Source organism: Dermacentor variabilis, chromosome 1, assembly GCF_050947875.1.
Source record: "Dermacentor variabilis isolate Ectoservices chromosome 1, ASM5094787v1, whole genome shotgun sequence".
Taxonomy (NCBI): domain Eukaryota; kingdom Metazoa; phylum Arthropoda; class Arachnida; order Ixodida; family Ixodidae; genus Dermacentor; species Dermacentor variabilis.
The window spans coordinates 49,649,074-49,671,818 of record NC_134568.1 but is presented as its reverse complement, the minus strand read 5'-3'; the positions used below and the strand labels follow the sequence as shown (position 1 = coordinate 49,671,818).

Here is a 22,745-nt window from a genome sequence, read left to right as displayed (position 1 = left end):
AATAATAATAAGAGCTATATATACATATGTGCATCGATTGAGGTAACACACACCGCAGCTTTGTTGCTCGTCCTTCTTCACAGAGTGGAAGGGCTGGTGAACTTCTTGCAGTGGGCAGCAGGCCGTAACGGAATTTCTGCATGAACTAACCATTGAAATAAATGCTAAATAAATTTTCTTCATTCAGTTGTATATGGTTGTGACGGGATGCAAGGGTGAGTCTGAATTATGTATCGGTTTTGGTTATCCATTAGTTCAAATATAATGTGAGCTGAAATTTTGTACCTGGTAGGCATTAGAAACTATAGGCAAGAAACCAGATTTTTGCATCGACTTCACACTTGCTTTCATGTTTCTTTGTAAGCCTTTGTGTCAGTCTTGTTTTCGAGACCTAGCGCATTTATTTAAGTTAAAGCATAGTTATTGTATTGACTTTGGTTTATAACCCTTAGGCAGTTAAAAAAGAACACTGTTACAAAATTGTTACAAATTGTTACAAAATAGCTATCCTTTATTTGAATAAACTGTTCAATATTTGGGGTGGTCTGGTCTAAAGGCAAGTTTTTTCTCCCATTAAGCTGCTCCAAATTTGAATTTGCTGTTCCAAGAATTACTCCTATTACCCTGTTTCGAATTCCATAATTTTTCTGCTCCAACATTGTGTTCAGAAGATTTACCAGCAGCCTAACCCTTTTTAATGCTCAGCTCCAATGCTGCAATTAGGATGTGTACCCTGAGGTAAATAATTAGTGAAACATTAATTAGCTCACATCATAATGTGATTTGCCATGTAAATAATGTCTACCTCATCAGGTAATCCACATAAATAGCCTTGTGCTATATGCTCCAAGGATTTTTTAAATAAAATCTGCTAAAGCTAAAAGAAAATGAAAAATAAAAGAAATAGAGAGATGTGGTTGTAACAGGCATACACACGGAACTTGGCATTTTTAGCAGCAGCACTTCTAGAGTGTGACGTTTGGTGCGTCATCTCGGCACATCCATTTCTGCACTTAACATAACAAGATGCTGGCTAAATTGTGTACAAAAATAGCCTGAAATAGGAGGGCGCCACTTTCTAACTACAATTTATGAGAGCACTGCGGGGAAAGTCTGGTCACTGCAAAAGCAACGGGAGTACCAATTTTTTACAAATTGCTACAAGCAAGTAGATGTGCAGCATGACCTGTGCATTGAGATTTGCTGACAGTCGGGCTGAATGCCAAAGCCAAGTGCATCCATGTGGAAACAGACTCGGTCCAGGCATCATGTGCCGTTCATGCTAAAGTAATTCAGACTCTGTGTCAACCAGTGTCACCCCCACACTTGTTTCTCACGACTCCTCTGGTGCCATAGGTTCTGGTTATGTTCGATCTTGGTCACAATTGTGAAAAGTAAAGCTTATTCTGCTATGTGCACATTCAATAAAAAGAAAATGAGACATCCACCCTGTTGTAGCAATTGCTACAAAGGAACCCCATATGGGTTCCTCCAAAGAAAAGCCTAGCAGTTGAAGAAAAAAAAATGATTGGGTGGATGTCTCATTTTCTCTTTATTAAATACTTCTCTCCACCTTGCAGGTTTCCGCAGAACCATTACGTCAAACTATGTGCATGTTCACGCAATGCCTAGTGCTAAACTTCCCATCTGACTATGTCCAAACCTCCTTCAGTGAGCTGCCGGGGTGTGAGTAGTAGATGCAGTTTTATCAGTGGCGCCAGTAGAGCATGCAACACCCAATGCATGCCTGCAAAGTATTGCAGGCCACGTGTTAGCGATTATATTATTAGCACTCAGGGGAAAAATGAAAGAAAATTAGGAATTGCACACTGTTGGGTGGCTTTTGTACATATGCACCGTCTTCTCGAAAAACCTCAGTTGGAAGTTGGCGCTTGTGGCGCACATTTGTTGTTTTTATGTCCCCATTTATTTTGTGCCATTACAGCTACGTATTACATATTCTGTGTTTGTGTGCCAGTTGGCAAGAGCTGGTTTGGCATGCAACTCGCACATGCTTTTGTTTCGGCCGTGTTTTGTGTGGTTCACCTTTGCGCCTGCTTCTGTATTTTTGTCTTTGCTATATATGACGCATAAAAATTCAGCTTGTGGTGATCATTTTTCCTCTGTGGTGTACAGTCAGCCACAAAAGTTTGCGGGATCTGCAATGCGTGGCGGAGCAACGTAATACTGCATTGCTGTGCCGTCTTTCATCACAGAGTGTAGTGTTGAGGCTGTGCAAAGCGCGCCTGGCATGGACGTTCTGGGAGCCTCGGCACCACGCTGTGTGACGATAGGTGCCGCAGCAATTCAGTTTTGGGTTGCTCCACCTCGCATTGCAGAACCTGCAAACTTTTGCGGCTGACTGTACATGTACAAAATTATGTAGATGAATCTACATAGCATTGCCGGGATTTTGAACTGACACACGAAAGGGCTAGCAGACTTTGGATATGTTTGTAGGTTGTCTGCTGTACTTAAGGAAGCATTAGTACTTTCTTTTCCATCGTTGTTGGTCACACTGTGTAGTGATTCAGCAGGCTTATTTATTCCAGAGCATCTTTTCTAGGTTCATTTCCCTTTTGAGTTGTGAGTAAGGATGCTCTATCGTTTTAATGAAGCCCTATTTAAGCATATGGCATATTATGGTGCGTGTTATCAGTATCTTATTGTAATGTGTTTGCTGAAAAAAAGTGATAGAAGTATAATAAAAAAAAAGAATTTAGTGCTTTCTTCTTCTATCTGGGTAGCCATTGCATGGTAGAGCTGAATGATGAAATTTGATTCTTGACTTGCAGCTTGAGAGACAGAGGCAAGCAGAGGCTGAGCAAACTGCCAACATGATTGAGAACCATGAGATGGATTCGCTTCCGGAAGGTATGGTGGTTGGTGAAAGTGGTGGCGGCCCTGGGTTTGAAGAAGGGTCATGTAGATCGGCGTCACTCTGGGTAGAGAAATATCGTCCAACAAACTTCATGGAGCTGCTCAGTGATGATGTGAGTATTCTACCAATTATGTGTTGCTTTACTAAGCTATGACAAATAAAGATATCTAGGGTCATGAATACATCAGAAGAAAATCACTTCATTGGAAAGAACCCTTAGAACACACTTTCTTTATTGGTGGGAACTATAAAAGTTGTCTGAAACAGTGCATGGTTTCAGTGTCCCTCTGCCGCTGTTATACTAAATAGTCCAGATAGCATTGACTGTGTTGAGAACACTATGTAAATGCGCATCTGAAGGCACTTCACTCTCATAAAGTTTACGCCCTTTGGGTCGTATCTTGTCCCGCAACAATACTCATCATCTGTCTTGCTTGTGTTTCTTTTCTTGAAAACTCAGCGCTGACTACTTTCCTCTCGAGAATGCTGTCATGCTGATAATGCGCAAGCCATTCGTGACTTCGAAGTACCAGGCTCGCAGCATTGAAGAAAGGAAATGCGGGCAAGACAGATGATGATTATTGTTGTGGGACAACATACGACCCAAAGGGTGTCAACTTTTTTAAGTGTTGTCTGTCAATGTCTCTGCAAGCACTGCATAGAAAGAAGTTGGCTTCATGGAAAGATAGGCTAGTAGGAATTGTTTGGATTCTTGGTGGCAGCCTAGAATGAACATGAAATGCAACAAGTAGTGCTGCAATGTAGAATTTCTAGGCTTGTGTGATTATATAATATAATCTCGTTGGTACGATTCTGCATAAGTTTTTCGGGATAACACTTTTTTTTTCTTTTCCCAGCCGACGTCCCATAGGAATGATGTATTTTCTTACGGTTATTGCGATCGCTTTTTCACCTGAAGTTGGATAATATGACTGCAGAAGTGGGCTTCTACTGGTATTTCTAAAACTCACTGCTTTATATTCATGTGTACTAGCTTGAATACAATTCTAATAACCCACTAACAGCGTGTTAAGCCCCAGCCACACTGGGGGAAAAACGCATGCGGCACTCCCCTGGCGGTAAGACGTTGCAGGGGCAGTGCGGCTACACCGACTGGTGGTGCGCCGCTGCTCTGATGAGTGAGGAAACGACAACTTTTTTTAACTTCCAGAATAACTTTTTTTACAGACGTTGAAAAGAAGAAAGTTCAGCACAAACTAGCGAGCTATTTCAACATTGCTGAATAAAAGTGCATGGCAGCGGTTTGTGTGGCATTGGGTGACGCTGGTCTGCATAACATGTTATGTGGAGCAGTATTACTCGACACCATGCGAACCTTTGCTATTGAGTTTGTCCCCAAGTACGCCTATTTTCATACTTTTTGGAGCTTGCTTTGGATAATGAGATTTTCGAATTACATGTTTTATTTTGTGGTTCCTCTGAAGATCGTATCAATGAGTTTCTACTGTATTCGATCAAATATTATGCCGTTCAATATTTGCTACAGCTTGAATTTTAATATTTAAAGTTTTATTGCGATAGAAAATATATGGACACTTCAAGCACATTTTGCCATCGGCTTCGGCGTCGCCGTGATGTTCTGTATAAAGTCCAAGGGTGATAACACCTTTGCTGTGCATCGTATGCTGTGTGTGCGAGTGAAAGCATGCGAGGGAATCCAATGATTGCCGCTCAACCTGGTGTGCGTGAACGAAGAAAGGGGAGAGCAAACGCACTGTCTTCTGTCGCGCGAAAGGCCTTGGAGGGATGAGAGGGAGGGGGGGAGGCCTTATGCCCCAGCAGCTGTGCATTTAATGACCAGGTGCAAGGGGAACTGACGATCGTGGCTCAATCTCACGTGCCATGTGTGGAGGCAAGTGGGGAGGTAGTGCGGGAGGGAGGGTGGGAGGCTTCGACTTCGCCAACAAGTGCATACTTTGTATGACTGAGCACGGTCGCGTGCGCCATATCTTGAAAATGACCTGCAGACAGCTCATACCTTTGTGCGCGCTGTGTTCTCGCCGCTGTTGCATTGAAGTGATAAGACTGCAAGAAGATCATTTTGCTCATTGCTGCTGCCGTGCTTGCTCACACCAGTGTTTTGACAGCAAGTGTCCACGCTCATCGAGTGTGATGTGTTCACGTTTGCTTGTGCACGATGACGCCATGCATGTTAATTCAGTTAATAAGAGAATGCTTCCAAGTTTATACGGCCGATAAAACTACTATCCTTCATGTAGCTATGCACTTTGCTATCTCAATCAATACTTTGCCTTGCAGGCGAAACTTCGCCTTTCTTAAAGTATATGAAACCAATGAATATGCATATTTTTTTGCTTATAAGCCACACTTGCGTATAAAAAGAAGAAGAAAAGAAAGTCCATGCATATAATTCACGGAAATAACTGCATACAATGGCCAAGTCTTTGTAAAAATGGCCTCTATTTATGGATGCACAAATCATCCACATCCTATCGTCGGCCAGTGGCTTTGCTCTTCACCTCTTTGGCAACACTGATGGTGGAGAACTTTGTCTTTAAGGTAGTTTCACGGCTGTGTGGGCCATGCTGCCATGAAATTACACCTCAAGGCGGAATGCACATTGCATTGAAGCCATACCTCAAGTTATAATTCACATATAATCTGCAGCTCAATTTCACTTTTTATATAAAGATTTTTTGCGAGTGTTTACTAAAAAAAATATGGTAAGCTTTAAAATGTGCGTAATCGGCAGCTACGATTTTGGTGAGCAAGTTGCGTTGCATCAAGACAAGGCAAAGACGAATTTGTTTACAGTTGCCAAACTGATTTCTGCACCTGCTCGGTTATTCAAACATATTCGCAGAGGCCATACGACTTCCTGAGAGCCATTTAGCCGCTGTGATTAGATTTGCGTTGATGCAGCACTAAATTGCAACTTTAGTGACTGACACCCAGGGAAGCAGCACTGGTCAGGCCTAACAGCCAAAACAGGTTCGACTGTGGATGGCAAGCTGTCACGGGAAGTTTGCTGCTCATCATTGATCAGGCTGCAAATCATGTGCACCAGCTAGATTGAGGACCACAAAAGCAGCGAGCATGCCTACGAAGTTCATCTGTGAACTTATGAAACGAAATGGGTTAAGTTTGTGTGTAGACGGAAAGCATCAAGCTGAATTTGCGCAACTCCGCATAATCTGCCAGCATCACACAGTCAAGGTTACACTTCACAGCGTTGCAACAACGCACTACTGGCAAACATGAAACACTCCTGTGGCCTCCACCACCACAAAATTTTAAGTAGAAAGTAGACTGAAGCACAACCATGAGAAAGAGCCTGTAAACAAATTTCTGTGCTGCTGGAGCTGTAATAAATATTGAACTTGCATTTTGCATAAAGATATCTTAATATTGGTACTTTGAGAATAAGCTGACTCCACAACAAACCTGTTTTCTTTCTGGCAAGTGAAGAACCAGCTTTTATTTCTAGATTTGTCAGCATCTGGCTCTTATGTCAAGGCTTCATTAAAATCCCACAACTATTAAAACTGTTTGTTTCAAAATTATTTGACAGCAATTATTATTTGCTTCGACTTCGCTTCGAACGAAAAAATTCGCACAAGCCTAAGAATTTCAAATATACATGCAACACCCAAAAATGGACAAATTGAACATTCTCGTCTCCCAAACAGTATTTTCATTTTCTAAATCTCCAACATGTGCTTACGAACATGACACATTCCAGAGAAGCTGGTGGTTATCACAAATAAATACTATTCCAATTGTTATGACATGTATCATGACATACTGTCACACTGAAATGAAACGCGAACAAGCAGAAGCAAAGTGGAATGCCTCTTATTTATAATTACCGTACTTGAAATTTTAATGGGTGGTTGTGGCATAACAAGGTGCTAAATGCATTCTAGGCGCAAAACTAAGAGTCTTTGAGTTAATCACACCAGTGTCCATTCAGTGGCGAATATGGATAGGGAAATGTGCGATTTAATTTTTCTTGAGATCAGGTTAATTCTGGCATGGTGATATATAGAGTTCGATACTTTGGGTGTGTCTTGTAACATAACAGGAATGTATGCGACAATGCTGCATTTTGTTGGTGAAAATGTGACCAACAAACAAATAGTGCCTGAAATATTGCTGTATATGCTTAAGAAACAAACCTTAAGTGTAGTGCATGTTGCATGCAGTGTTGACATCTAGATGCTCTGTATGCTTTCACTTCGCATAACCCTTGACAGCTGAGTCACTTTCGTTTGCAAGGGGAGTACTTACATACAAAATAAAGCTCTAGTCTTTCCACACATTGTCACATTTCCACAGTATGTAAATTAGCCATAAAATTGTTTTTACTGTCTCAACCCTGCTAAAGCCTTTCTCACTGTGCATACAACCCAGTTGTCTCATGTCTGATCTATAGCTACCTTTTAGACTCTGGCAGTTTATGATATGTCGTAAAATTCGTCCATATACAACTACTCCATGCAGTGCTAATGGGAAGTTTATGCACATGTCTTTTCTGTATTATATGAATGAAATACATATTGCTCATTGGCCTCTAAATTAAATTCAAAAGTCGCTTCATAAGCTTCTACATTCAGCAAACAAAATTGTGGGCTACCAAAAATCATGTTTCACTTTATCTTGGAGAGGATAGATTTTACATTTAGACTGCTGGAGGTTATTACTTGAGGGTTCTTGCAGTTGTAAAAAATAGAAGTGTCACTTAATCTTGCGATTTTGTATGGGGGCTGTAGAAGAGGCAGTGACACTTGTCACCAAGAGCGTTTGTCTGTGCCTGACCTGTCTGCTATAACAGCTTCTGATAAAGCAGTGCCGTTAACAATTTTTTTTCACTCTATGTGACTATTGTGCTAAATGCCTAAAAGCCAAACAAGTCTAATGAGAACTAAGCAAGTGCAAATGCCTTGAATAGAAGCTGTGAACATGATGATTGGGTACAGTTGTCATACAAAATCCAACTCATTCAACAGAGAAGTGCTTTCACTGACTTCAAGAAAGACTTTACCTGTTTTGCTCCTAGGGTGTCAACCGAACATTGCTGCAATGGCTGAAGCTGTGGGACTGTGTTGTGTTTGGCCGACCACCAAAAGCCAAGCCGCAAAAGGAGAAGCAAATGGCTGCAAGCAACCAGAACAGCTTTATCAAGCGGTACATGCCAGAGGTTAAAGAGGTGAGAGAAGCTGCATTATTGTATTACAAGGCTGCCTTTCTCAATTGGACATGGCCACTGCTTTTGGTTAACTGTGTTCATTGTCTTGTTCTTTTGCTTTGGAGTCTCACTTCTGTGGGATATTTTATTTACATTATTTTTCATGTAATTGTTTTATTACTTCATACCAACCCTTCGTTTGTGGTTGCTTAGCCATTATCAGTTGTTCACCACTGATTGGGCCATGCTTGGACATAGTGTTAGGGGGACGTAATTACTTCTACCTGTAATGAAATTCTTGGCCCTCACCGACACTTGCATGTACTGGCATGCAGGGTGAATGAACTGTTTGTAGCTCGCTAATTTACTCTGGGCCCATGTCATAATTAGTAGTTTGCAGAAATTGAGATACTGAAAAGCTTCTGGGTCCAAGTCTGCTTGATGTATCCTCAAGTGCTGCATACTGTTTGATAGTGAAACTTTACTTTTGTCTACACTACATGCACCAGCTGCACAAGTTAAATGGGCCTCTAAAACATTGTTTCTTTAGAGTTGTTTAGTATGTTTTCGTATCACGAGACATCATGTCAGAATTCTGTCCTCCTCGTTTTCATTGTTCTTCTTCGTGCAAACATCTGTACAGTAGCCATAGAATATCTTTTTTCTCTTTTTTTTCTTCTGCATGGCTTATTGCTCTGCTCCCTCACCCTTCTCACTTGTTGGCAACAAATGCTACTGGTCCGGTTATTCCTCTTTCATTAACTTTATTCAGCAAGTATCCTGAGGTTCTACCATTCAGCTTGTATTAGTAGTACTGTGTTACAAAACAGCTCTGAAGACCTGGGATGTCTTTGTTGTGACTGTTTTGTCAATTCAATATACAGGGTGTTTCAGCTAACTTTAGCCAGTTTAAAAATATGTTGATGCACTTTAAGACGACGCGACCGAATGCATGTTGCTCACTTTTGTATTTAGTGTGTCACACAATTTATTATATGTTGCTTAATTAGATAATTAGTAAAAATTAATTCACCAAGTTCTGAAGCAACAAACTTAGGGAAAAATTCAAATTAAAAAGTAGTAGAGTGCTTTGCAAAATGTTCGATTAGACAGCTTCTAGCTTTCTATCTATTAAGTATTAGTGTTTTTCAGCTTACTGCAGGTGCCTGCAAAATAAAAAAAGATACCACGTGCCATACCCGCTTACGCGCCGTGATTGCAGCGTTCCCAGACTGTCTGCGTACAAACGAACATAGCATCTAACAGGGCTTGCTGCCGCTTAAAAGGCCCCAGGGCAGTGATGAAGGCGCTGGCTGTGCGATTTACGCCAGCGATGTGCTCTCGTGGCGGTTCATGATAGCGATAAGCAGATGCAGTGGCAGCACACCCGGCTAAATCCTATGTTCGTTTGTGCGCGAAATGCTTGAGAGCGGTGCAATCATGACGCGCAAACGGGCATGTCACGAGGTTTTTTTTTTTTTTTTTTTCGCAGGCATCGGTAGTAAGCTGAAAAACACTAATACTTAATAGATAGAAAGACAGAAACTGTTTGGATGTTTTACAAACCGCTCTGCAACTTTCTAATTGGAATTCTTTTCTTAGCTTCATTGCTTCAAAAGTTGGTTAATTAATAATCCCGGCCACGGCGGCCACATTTCGATGGGTGCGAAATGTGAAAACACCCGTGTACTTATATTTAGGTGCACGTTAAAGAACCACAGGTGGTCGAAATTTCCGGAGTCCTCCACTACGGCGTGCCTCATAATCAGAAAGGGGTTTTGGCATGTAAAACCCCATAATTAAAATTAATTAATTATTGGAATTAATTATTGGTTAATTAATCTTGACTAATTATCTAATTAAGCAAAATACAAGAAATAGTGTGACACACTACATACAAAAGTGAGCAACGTGCATTTGGTCGCGTCGTCTTAGAGTGCATCAGCATATTTTTAATCTCTGTCTAAAGCTAGGTGAAAGGGTGAACAGGTCTCTGCGGTTTAATCATAATGATTGATACCGCCTTCAGAATGTTGTAACACTGCTCCTTTGTGGAATATGCTTCCAAAAGAGGTAACTGTCTGAAGCAGCCGCCCATTTTTACTTTGAAATTATGATGTTGGTTATTTGCTGGAACTGATGTGGCTATATTAGAAAATATGAGGAAAATTGCATAAAATGTGGTACTTGTTAAAGGGATTGTCTGGCAATATTGTAAACATTATGAATTGTGGTGCGTCATGTGAAAAACATAACGAGGACTTTGCAAGACAATTTAAGCCTTGTAAAGCATTTTATTTGGTTCTTGTTTCATGCATACGAAACCTAGATATATCCTGATGAGTGGTGGCCATTGTGCCATAGTATCACGTGAGACTCTCAGAGCTGTCTGCTTGTGCTTTGTTGTGCATTTTACTCTCTGCTGGCTTGTAAACATGTTGAAGTTAACTTTCTTGCTTATACCAATACTGTATTATAATTAAAGATCTATCACTAGAAGCTCTGTCCTAACAAGAGCTACCAAGTGTGTATAGCTTGGGAAGTGTTCAGAGACACATTTCGCTGCAGTACATTGTTTGTTTACATTATTTTCATTTGTTACTATTTCCCAGCTGTGTGTGCAACACAGGTGATAGGCACTGCATGTTTCTGCGACCTTCAGTACCATGTCTTCCGATAAAACGGAGAGCTGTGCAAACTTTTTGGAGTTGTCAAGCAGTGACAGCTGTGATTTACCCTGTTTTAGCCACTCTAGAAACAGTTTCGATAATAAAGAAGAATAATCCAGCATGCTTTGTCCTCTTGTGTTCCGGCTTTGGCCTTTCTGCATGTCAACACAAAGCGACACTGAGTGGCAGCACGTCAGCCAGTAGTGGCAGAAACACTGGTGCCAAGATTTTACCTGTCCAGCCTTCAGTATTTTGGCTTGCCTTTGTATGCCACGTCAATGTCGACGCTTAGAATTATACAACTCTACAAATGACTGTGAGGCTGTTGTTCCATCAGGTTCACCTACAGGGAATGTCGGCCATCATGTAGGGATCAGTGGTTGTACTGCCAGCAGATTCCTGCAATCCAGCGTCTTTTAAACAGTGTGACGTGCATTTGTCTGCATCGGCCAGTTGCAGTTCTACAACATTTACTTGGAGAACTTGTGAAAAGTCACATCTGATGTGCATCTCACACACCCCACTGCACAGCACCTCTACTTTGCCATCATGCTGCATTGCTATATGAACCAGCTTGCAGCAAAAATTTCAGAAAAAATGTCGCTCTACCAAGGTCTCTGTGATAGAATTATCACAGCAAAGCCTGATCACGCAACACATACACATGTGACGTCAAACTTGCTCTGGCCAGCAAATCCTGTTCTCCATGCGGGATTTTCAAAAAAGTGTGAGGTTTGATAATTAATTGAGAATTAATTAGATGATTGTGTTATTGCTGATACAACTTAAAGAGCAAAAGTGGGCACTTGCTTTCTTTCAATGTCATTCGTTTTCATTTGTAAAATGGCTGGGCATTCTTTTAGGACGACATATAAAAATACCTGAAGAAAATGTTTAATTTTTCATCAAAATGGGCATTACACAGCGAACAAGGATATTCAACTAGAAGAAAACAAATATTTTGCAGAAACTTTCTACAGTAGGTCAGTAACACCTGGCAGAACACTGGAAGTGAGCTTCACCCCAATACACCTATGGCTTCGTGTAGAGCTTGTACAGACAGTGCTTGTTGGATGTGAAACAGAGGTGTACATTGCATTTGCTCTAGGTTACCTGTGTGATACCACTGCAGCTGGGGATCTTGCAGCTGTCTTTCTCCTCTGACAGTGCTTTCAAAAGAAAGCAAGTTGTGTTCCAAACTTCTACTTCTTTCTTGTCCTCTGTTCTGGCCCTAATTCAGCAAATGATGCTTGTTGTCTGTCATTCACTGTTGGCCTAAGACCTTTTGCCAAAAACGCTACTCTAAACTGAAACTCGGCAAGAACAAAATATTTTTCTTGTGTGTTGCCTGTAGGCAACACTTAGGGTTAAAAGCTAGAAAAGAGACCTCTATTCACTAAAACTAAAAGAAATCTTGAGGGTGTCACTATTTAACTGTGGAAAGATATTATCTATAATTTTTTTTTAGATTGGCAATAAAGTAAGACAGCAAATCGAGATTGATCAGGTATCAAAACTGCTATAGCTGCCTATACCTGTACTTCATGGGGTGCCTGCAGTTTAATAGGATGTTCCACATCAACAAAACAACTGCAGCCAGAAGTGGTATTAGCTCACTGTCTCAAGGCTAGGTTACATATACGTAACCTATTTTTAAGGTGATGAATCCCTGTATATGATGTCCTGAGATTGGAGGTTTGATCCCGGCAATGATGCGTTGTGCCTTCTTTTATGTTTTGTTTTTAGTTTTCTTAATTTATGTATAACATAAAGTAATGACCCGCTGCAGTTAAATGACTTCACTTTTCTTAGTTCTCTTAGTTTCAGCAATTATCAGAACCTTTCTTGGCTAAACTTTAGCTGTACTTTAGTCGTAATTCCTTTGTACCTATGTCATCATATTAATTTACCCATTGATGCTGCCCACCTGTACTGTGGTATGTGTATTATATACGAAATAGATATTATGTTGCAGTATTGCACATGGCTACTGTCAATGGTGGACACTGTCACTTCTGTCGATGTTCATTGTTGATTCTCTCTCTCTCTCTCTCTTTATTTTTTGATGCAGGAATTGGATGAACATAAAAGACCCCAGCAGAAGGCAAGCTTTTTTCTTTAACTCTAATGTCAAGGTGAAACTGTTCAATGAAATTGTGTGGCTTATAGTGTAAGAGATGCTTTGATCTATGTTCTTAAATCTGACACTAAATTTAAACAGTATGGCAAGCTGAATTGATATATAGGCAGTTTAGAAAAATATATCTGGGCCTTTTACTGAGCACATAGCATCAGTAAGTGAGAAAAGAACAAAAACCTAAACAGTAGTGTCGCAGCCATCGCATTTGAGATTGGGAGCTAGCCACCCACAACACATGGCAGACACGAGGCACGAAGCTGGCATACAACACTGCAATGTGTACGTAGGAAGACATGAATCCATGCACAAACATCTGTCCCCAGAGAACACCTGGTGATGCACCATGGAGGAGAAAGGAAAAATAACTGGAGTGATAACGTATACATACAAAGCAAGACTTGCTGAAATCATGGCACAGCAGTTCACAAACAAAAACAGAGCATTAGCAGATTGAATGCACAAACATCATAAACACATGGAGAAAATCAAAGAGAGCGATGTTCACTAGTGTCCTAAAGGCAGCATTGATGGGAACAGAGGCTGGCACCATTGCGAGTCTAGACACACAGCAATGCAACCTTGAGAGAGAAGGCTGGTGGTGTGAAAAAGCAAACATGCCTTAAGCAGTACAAGCACAAGAAAAAAATAAGCGGAGATGAAAAAACAAAAAAAAAAGTAGCAATGGCTGCAAGAAAAACTGCCATAAAGATAGTGACAGAGTAGGTATCTTGGCAACACACTTGTTGGCAAGTGAAATGCATGTGGGAAGTGCAGTCTTTAATTGCAATTTCTTTGACTGCTAAGTCATCTTATGCGCAACAAATGCTAAGGGCATGGCAGATGTGTAATCTACTTTTCTAGCTAGACATCACGTTTGTCTTTAAATGTTCTTTTGAGGCTGCAAGCCAGTTGTTTTAGGTTACCTTTGTCTTCGCATATTACACCATTCTTAATTACATGAATCTGACAGCAGGGCATTGAATTCGTTGGCTCACCATTTTGATTTAATGTACTGCTCTTTATGCTTAGGAGGCCTTGTGTAGTAATGGTAGCACCTTGAGTCACATGCTTGAAACAAAATCATGGTGCCTGTTTCTAGCTAGTACGCGTTGGCAGAAAATGATGAAGGGTGCATGTCAGCCATCTCAGATAGATCTCCCTCAAGCCACCTGTTGAAATATACATGCTAAAGCATACCTCTCCTTCTTGATCTTCATTTTCAACTAAGTTTATGTCTACATTTTGTTGAACAAAGTAAATGCTTAGAACAACAGAAAGCTGAGCAGGTTGGTAAGGATTCATGGTACGGAAAGGCCGGCAAACAAAACTTGGGCACAATATGGTGTTTGTGTTATAATTCTTCTATTGTCTATGTTTTGTATGCCTGCCTTTTGGAACCAAGAATAGTAATGCAGGGAGCAGGGGACGTACTGACAGCTCGACGAGGTCCCTCTACCCTTAGAAGCAGGTGCTGGCGAGGCAGCAAATAAGATTCCTTTTTAGAAAGCAACTATGGATGCCCAGGGAAGAAAAAAAAAAGTCAATTATATAAATATGTATGTAGCAGTGTTTACAATGCAAGGTTCACACAGTTTCACAAAAGAACAAGTGACAATGCTGTTATAATGCATAAATGGAAGTACATAGAAAGAATTTAGTAAGTGCACTTTCAGGTCAGCTTGCCCAATTTCAGATAAATTTGTGCCTAAGAAGAGTAGCTCATTCTAAAATTGGCTTACACGATTTTCTGTACTGTCACATATGTTATTTGTTCCGGGACCTTAATCTTCCTCTCCCTCTTGATGTCATTTTTTTTTTTTTCCACTGAGTCAACATTCCATGGCATTCTTAACTCTTCATTACAAACTAAATGCATAAAAGCCTTTCATGACCATGTATTGTTTCTTGCTATTCTTTAGTTATTGTTATTGGTGGCATCTTATAAGCTTGTTTAATTTATTGGTGTTCCGGTACATTCTACTTTGTTTAGTGTTATTTTTTTTATACTATGCGCACAAGCATGTTTTGACGAGATGAGTGTTCAAAACTGTGATTTCCATAATTTGCATTTTATAGGTCATTCTTCTTTATGGGCCACCAGGGCTTGGCAAGACAACCCTGGCACATGTCATTGCAAGGCATGCTGGCTACAATGTCGTGGAGCTCAATGCCAGGTTGGAGTCACTTAATTTTCCAGTTCCTAACAGTCTAATGTAGTACTGGAGTAGTTCAGCATCTCTATTGTCCTGAGGTTTTGATTATCTTGTGGCAATGAGAGAATACAAAGTTGGAAAGGGAATATCATGCTTGCACATGTTGAAGATAGTGTCAAATGTTTCCAATGGATATGTGAACTTATTGCATCGTACACTATACATGTGGCATGCTTCCCATAAACTGGTGGTCGGCTGTAAGCTTATTAGAGCAATGCATGGTTTTCTAGTAGATGGCAAACATTTGGTTATCATTTTGCTAGTGTTCTAGCATAATTTTTCGGGGGGTCTGGTTAAAAGAACATATATGTAACATGTCACACTCTCCCTTGCCAGGTCTGGATATATCGTATATCAAGTAGTCAAGCACAGTCTGTAGCACGCCTTACCATATCAAGGTTTGAATATTCCTTAACATTGTGTTATGAAGGGACCTGAAGTGTAAACGAAAGACTACGGTTTCAGCAGAAGCCAGCAATTTTGGTGGAAGCAGTGAGTGCAGAAACATTGTGACTGAAATTGTAGGCCCAGCTTGCAGCAGGAAAGAATAAAGTGCATCATTGTTAGTTTGGCCCCTGATACCGTGTCGCATCTTTTGAAGGCTGGGATCAAGGCTATACATGTGCCATGTTGAGGAATAGCACTGATTAAAGGATATGCGTAGGAGCATGCAACAGTATTTTATTGCTTTGAATACCTTCAACTCAGCTGTTACTGTGGTATTTAAATTATAAAATATTGGGGGACAGTATTTCCTGGACGTGGGCATTAGAAGTGTCATGTGTGACCAAACTCTTTGAATATAGCTTAGGATCACTTTGATAACTGCCACTTTGATATCCATTTCAAGGTTTATCTAGCTTAGAGCCTTGTCTAACTACGTAGCTGTTATCGGTCTCGTGCCTTGAATAATCTGTAAACAATATTGATGTAAGCTGATGTTTGAATTTCTGCACCAATTTAAACTCTAATGGAAAGTAGGCCTGCATACTTGAGGGCTCTTGCAGCGGCAATAATAATGCTACAGATCACTAATCAAAACACATGCACAGTTCATTTACACTTCTGGGATGTAGACTTAAACATGTACACTACCGCTGTAAAGCAAATACTGCACGAGATGAAATCTGTAGTGCAGTGACTGTTTACAGGGTTGCCATCTCTGCTGTTTAGCTGATAAAGTTAGTGTGTTGTACTTAAGGCTTGTAATAAAGCTCTCATTCCTGTCCTTGCAGTGATGACAGAAGCCCTGATGTGTTCAAAACTACTCTGGAAACTGCCACTCAAATGAAGGCCGTCTTAGGGCAGGACCCACGACCAAACTGCCTTGTAATTGATGAGATTGACGGCGCACCAGCTGTGAGATGCTCCTTTTAACTGCTCATCCCATTTGTGAATGGTACTAGCCTGACTGGCTAGCCATTAGTGTCACTAGCATTGCAAATTTACTTATTTATTCAAAGTGCATATTAACTTTGGTATAATAAAGTCGGTAGAATTGGCAATTTGCTTCATTATATAGAAACTTCGTTATATCGAAATTTCACCTTTTATGCAAATAAGTGCAGTCACTGATAAATTTTGCTTACACGGAAAAGGGCCCCAAGAATTTCAGCATTATCGGGCAACTGGAAAAAGCAGATTTCAGTGAGAAAAAATTCATTTTGTTGAATTTGAGAGTTGGCGACAAAAAATGCGGTTTCATACTATGTTGATGATATGTATCTTCACGTTGGCGGTACAAAGTGAACCGAACCACACTTTCGCGCCCACAACGCTTCTGCAGCTGATAGTGTCGCCTGCAGTGGGACAACTCTATCATGAAAAGCGCCGGCAGCGGGGAGTGCATGCTTCGTCTGCTTCTCACTTCTGTGGATCTCTGATACTCAAGATTACGCAACCTCCAGTACTAAGCGTGTGGGAACCTAGAGCACACATTTCCATGCCATCTCTGTATGCTGACTCTTTGCACATGGGCAGATTACCTCTAAAATAGGGCGTGTGGACTGCATAGGCACTCAGCTGTGCTGACGGCTACGCAAAGCCACGACCACGGTAGAAAAGGATATGTGCGGCGTCCTGCCCCCCTTTTCCTATAACCCCACCCCCTCCAATTATGTGCACTTTATTGCGTTACTTTGAGCTCACTCCTTTCCCTTTGCTCTCCCGGGAAGACAGTATTCATCAAGCAACATCCTTCTCGACTCACCCTCGCACGCTTTCACACGCACCCGAAGCATACAGTGCATGGAGCGCGATAGGATCGTTTTGCACTGAGGCTTTATAGGGAACATAACGCTTCGACAGTCAGTCGTGCGGCGCGCAATTTGAGTAGTGTGTCCCCAAGTAGCCGTATGTTATTCAATCATATGACCATCTGCGTCCACGGAAGTTTCCATTTATTTTCTCTGTATTCCTTTGTGGCGGCACAAAAATGTCATGATATTGAAATTGTGTATGCACACACTTCATTATATGGAAGTTCTAAATACGTAGTGTTCTATGGACAAGAAGTTAAGAAATGTTGTATACTTAGTTATGTCACGAATTTTGTTAATTGAAGTTTGTTATGTCGAGGTTTACCTGTACCTACAGGTCTCTATATCATGCATAAGGAGAGCTAGTACAATAGTATGGCAGTGCAAAAAGCAGTAAAGTAAGTTAGAAAAATGTACAAAGCTTATCGACAATACAAGCATAAACACAAGCATAAACACAGGCATAAATGCAGGCAACAATGTAGGCATAAATCCATATGTTAGAAAAATGCATAGTTAGCAAGAAAGGCAGTTAATGTACTACATGAAGATACATAAAACACATCAGAAAAGAAACATACGAACTGTTCAATAGCTAAATATTTAAACTGAGTGAATACAACCTTTGTCCGTAATGTTCCGAGACTGAGTCCATTAAAAAAAAATGTGTTTACCATTGAAATCATTTGTGCAGCACCCCTTCAAAATAGTCTCCCTTGCAGTCTATACACAGCTTCCAACGCTTCTTGAGGTCTTGGAAACAGTTGGAAAACGCTTCTTTTGGCAGGGCTGTCAGCTCCTTTGTCGTGGCGTCTTGAATGGCCTCCACACTCCCCATCCAGCGACCTTTTAGGGCTCTCTTCACATGAGGAAACAGGAAAAAATCGCATGGGGAGAGGTCAGGCGAGTATGGTGGATGGGGAAGTACAGCAATGCTGTGCTTGGCGAGAAATTTTGTCATGCTGAGAGCAGTGTGCGGCCTTGCGTTATCGTGGAGAAGGCTCCATTGTCCAGATGCCCATAAGTCAGGGCGACGGCGTCGCAGTGCATCACGCATGTGTTGGAGTACGCGTATATAAAACTCCTGATTCACCGTCTGCCCTTGTGGGACGAACTCATGGTGTATGACACCTCTGGCATCTAAAAAAGCTATCAGCATCATCTTCGTTTTGCTCTTCTGTCGCCGCACCTTTCTCGACGACGGAGAGCTTGTGGACCGCCATTCGGCACTCTGCCTCTTTGTTTGAGGATCGTATTGAAAACACCATGTTTTGTCTTCAGCAATGATGCTGTCAATGAATGCAGCATCCTTCTCTGCCTCGGAGAGCAAATCAGTGCTCACTGATGTCCGCATGTTCTTCTGGTCCTCTGGTCCTGTGTGAGAGAGTGCGGTACAAGTCTGGCATTCAGCTTTCGTTTCCCCATGTTCTCACGCAAAATTTGGTGGCATGTTGTCTTACTAATGTCGAGAGCATCTGATAGCATGCAGACTGTAATGGTGCAGTCTTGCTGTACGATCTCCCTGATCCGAGCCACGTTATTTTCATTCAGTGAGGTTGCTGGGTGCCCCTGCCTTGTGTCGTCTTCCACCTACGCTATCCCCGAAACAAACCTCTTGTGCCACTCGAAAACTCGCACCCGCGATAATGTCTCGTTGCCGTAAGCGTCACGAAGGAGCTGATACGTCCGTGTGGCTGTCTTGCCAAGTTTCACACAGAATTTTATGTTTACACGCTGTTCGAGGTGGACGTCTATCTCTCCACGTTCACTCACAGTAGAATGCGCAGACAACTAGTGACAACGTATTTTTCTACATGTAGCGCCATCTAGCAACTGCCACAGCAATTAACATCAATAGCTCAGGTTAGCCCGAAAAGATGGCGCTGCACATATGCACCAACATTTGTTTTGGGGAATCATTTCTAGAGAAGATAATAAATCAGTCTCGAAACTTTACAGACAAATGTTGTAAAAAGCAGATCAAGCATTCTCAAAACCACAATGTGTGAATACCAGAAGAATGTGTCATATTCATGTCTTTTTGCTCTTTATGGCCATTTCTTCAAGTTGTCTAGTTGTCTTTCTTCTCACTTTCATTTCCCTTTATCTTATTATTTCTTCATTTCAATTAAAGATGCAGTTAATCTCTCCTATGCTTTCCTTGGCTTAATTGTCTCTATTTTCATATGTTTTCTTTTTCTACCCTTTAACTCCCAAGTTCTTTCTAAAAAAATTTATTCTGGGAGAATTTTGCACGCACTATTGTGATTAAAAAATATTACATGTTATAGTTTATACCATCTATATTCATCCTAAATACAAAAGAAACCTTGTTCTGAAAGGTTGTGTTTCTTTCTTTTTTCATCAGTGTAGTTAAGTTTTGAATATTACTTGTTGTAAACCATGAATATGAAACAAATGTATGCCACAATATAGTATGCATGGTGCAACTTCACATACTGAAAAGAGCTGACCACCATAGTTTGTTTCCAGTGGGCTAAGAAATAGCGGCCTGAATGGCAAAAATGAACCGAGTCAATTCACCAAAGTAACTGAAATAGGTGCTCACACATTAACTTCCTCTCCGCTTCCTTTGACACTAGGGCAGAACTTAATAACTTGGCATGCCTGTGCACATAGAGTTTACTGCAAAAATTACTAATGGGAAACCTGGCACTTATGTCTGTGGGGGCTGGCACTTGAGCCAGCATGTGAATTATAGGTAGTAAATGGATTTGCATTAACTACAGCGACAGAGTTTGCAGCACCAGAGTTGCCACTAGTAATTTTTGTAGGAATGTCTATGCATGCAAGTGCAAAGAAATGCTCATGAGACAAGTGTTGACACCTTTTAGCACATGGTGCCATGGTATCTATGCTGTTTGATTTTTCCCCTGCTTGTAGCTGCTTCAGCAAAGGCTATAATAGTTGGGAGCAAAATGCAGCGGTTTCCTTTTTCACATCATTTGACATGGCATAAATTTGTTTTTCAGTCAATTCAAAGGCTGTTGAGGATACCAATTGTTGCTTGTTTTGCTGTTTGAGCATGAGCTGTAAGGTGTATACAAATAAGCTAGCAGCCACGTGACAAAGGTGCTTGTTGGTCTTGGAACAAAAGCATGAAGCTATGACAGACGGGTCACAGTGCTTCTCACAACTTAGTTGTGTCATGTCTGTGTTTGCTTTCATGTTCCTGTTCTTTATGTTTTTGTTTCAAGATAATTTCAGTCTCACTCACCCAACTTGCAGCTCTTCTACTATTCGATTAGTGTTGTAGTGTGTCACCACTGCATTACCCAAGCATGATCCTTTCTGGCCCGCAGTGATTCTGCACACACCATAAGGCACTGTCCACTGTCATGGGGAGCCTGGCAGCCATGTGAAGAAGGCATCCTTTAATCAGTGCAGCACTTTGTTGTGTGTTGTAGTCTGTGAAATCACTGCCAGCTGATAATCTGTGGTGGCTCTATATGCCTCTTAAAACATACCTGCTTTCGCTACAGTTGGCTGGGTGTCTCCCAACCGGGAATTCTCAGGGATATTGAATAGTCTGGGAAATACTCAGGGAAAACTCGGGGAATTTGTGTTTCTATCAGGGAAAATTAGCAGTAATTTTATTGAAAGGGAACGAAAGTCGCGGTAATGCTGGCTCGAGTCATACAGAGGAATCGTAACAAATCGTCTTTGACACCGTGTCGTCGACTGGAGGAGTTGCCAGTGTACAGTCAGCGACCGACTTTCCGGACGCCCGATAAGTCGGACGGCTTCGCGGCACCACCACGTATCCCATAGAGTCAATGTATAGGAACGTCTGAATTTCGGACGCAAGAACCCTTCGCCGTCCGATTTTCCGAACTTTTTGCCGTGACCGCAGGCCCGAAACGGCATTAACCAAAGCCACCACCGCCGCCATTTTGATAACCTTGATACCTCGAACCGGCGCTCTCACACGCAGATCCGCTGGCAGCCGTAGCCATTCGCCGCCACGCTAGGCCTAGCTGCTTTGGCGTTCGCTATTAAACTTCTTGCCGTTCTCGATGTCAGCAATGGCACCGACTCCGCCTTTATGGTCCTCGTGATTGGCTTCAAAGCTCGGAAAGCACGGCGCGTTGCATAAGCCGGGTCCCGACGGTCAGCTTCACCTCAATACAGAAATGTTACGCGGTGAAGCATACGCAAAAGTATTGCGGGGAAACAAGCGTGTGAAGGGACAATTGTCACGGGACACAGTATGTATTCCTTCATTATACACGCGTGCACCCGCCATCTCCTGTCACAGTACGAGCACAGATATGCCTAATAGGTGTACTGGCAGGCCTTGGGAGCTGTTTCAGATGTGCGTGTGGCGACTTGAGCTCTTAAGGGCAATGAAAGATACGCATTCATTTTTTCAAACTGCCCGATTTTTCGGGCGTTTTTGCGGCCCCTAGGGAGTTCGAAAAATGGGACGTTGACTGTACAACTTACCAAGAGAATGCTTCAAATGGTCCGTGGGGCGAACGTGCGGCTGAAGGAGGATGAGAACAGGAAGAACCTATGCATTGAGGAATGAACGGGAAAGGAAACGTGCAGCCGCTTCTTTGAAGGAGCTTGAGCTCAAAAAACAAAGTGTTGGCTGAAGCCGAGATGCAGGTTTCCCTCTATCCAAACCAAAATAAACTCTTTAAAGTAGTGAAATGCAACACTGAGGCATTGTGCCTGGGCTGAGAGTATGTGAGGGCACAGTGTGCTCTTGATAACAGCGCAAAGGGACACAGACAAAACAAAGAAACACGACAACATGGGTGCCTGTGTTGTCGTGTTTCTTCCTTGTGTCTGTGCCCCCTTGCACTGTTGCTAAAAGTACAATGAATCCTAACCAACTCGCCCACCTTGCTATCTTGCTTCAGCATATGTCAGGACAGTTGAGGATGACTTACCAGCTGTTGATAGAGAATCTCACTTGTGACAATGTGTGCGCCTTATGCCAATGAGCTTGCTATTAGTTGTTAGAAATAGCTCATGTTCGAAAATATTTGCTTCTGCATGCATATCCATTTTATTCGTATTTGAGAATGTTCGACTTGATTTGCCATAGGTTGTCCCATTTTTTTCAAAGATATCTTATTCAAGGTGCATTTGACTAAACCCTCCCTTCTGTTCTCTTTTTGAATAAAATAAACACTACTCCGTAATATTCAAACTGGATTAAGTTTTTTTTTTATTTTTTAACATGCTTGCTAGGGAGTGAAAGCATTGGGTGTCAGCCCATCTTGACATAAAACAAAGTTTTGTGTCTCTAGGGGAATTTCGCAGTGGCACCCAGGGAAGACCTGGAAAACTCAGGGAATTTAGAGATGTCAACCTGGTAGGCACTCTGGTTGGGCAGGGTAGTCATTGTGGCCCATTCCACTAGATTATTGTGATTATTATGT

The 22,745-nt window shown here is 41.6% G+C and overlaps 1 protein-coding gene across 1 annotated transcript in view; it reads left to right on the top strand.

The window, feature by feature from the left end:
- cutlet (chromosome transmission fidelity protein 18 homolog) overlaps positions 1-22,745 on the top strand; it is a 116,062-nt gene that overhangs the window by 31,372 nt on the left and 61,945 nt on the right. Inside the window, exons 5-9 of the mRNA XM_075687099.1 lie at positions 2,796-2,993; positions 7,923-8,072; positions 12,792-12,824; positions 14,937-15,034; positions 16,309-16,432. Of these exons, the coding sequence (XP_075543214.1) occupies positions 2,796-2,993; positions 7,923-8,072; positions 12,792-12,824; positions 14,937-15,034; positions 16,309-16,432 (603 nt within the window). The remainder of the gene's footprint in view (positions 1-2,795; positions 2,994-7,922; positions 8,073-12,791; positions 12,825-14,936; positions 15,035-16,308; positions 16,433-22,745) is intronic.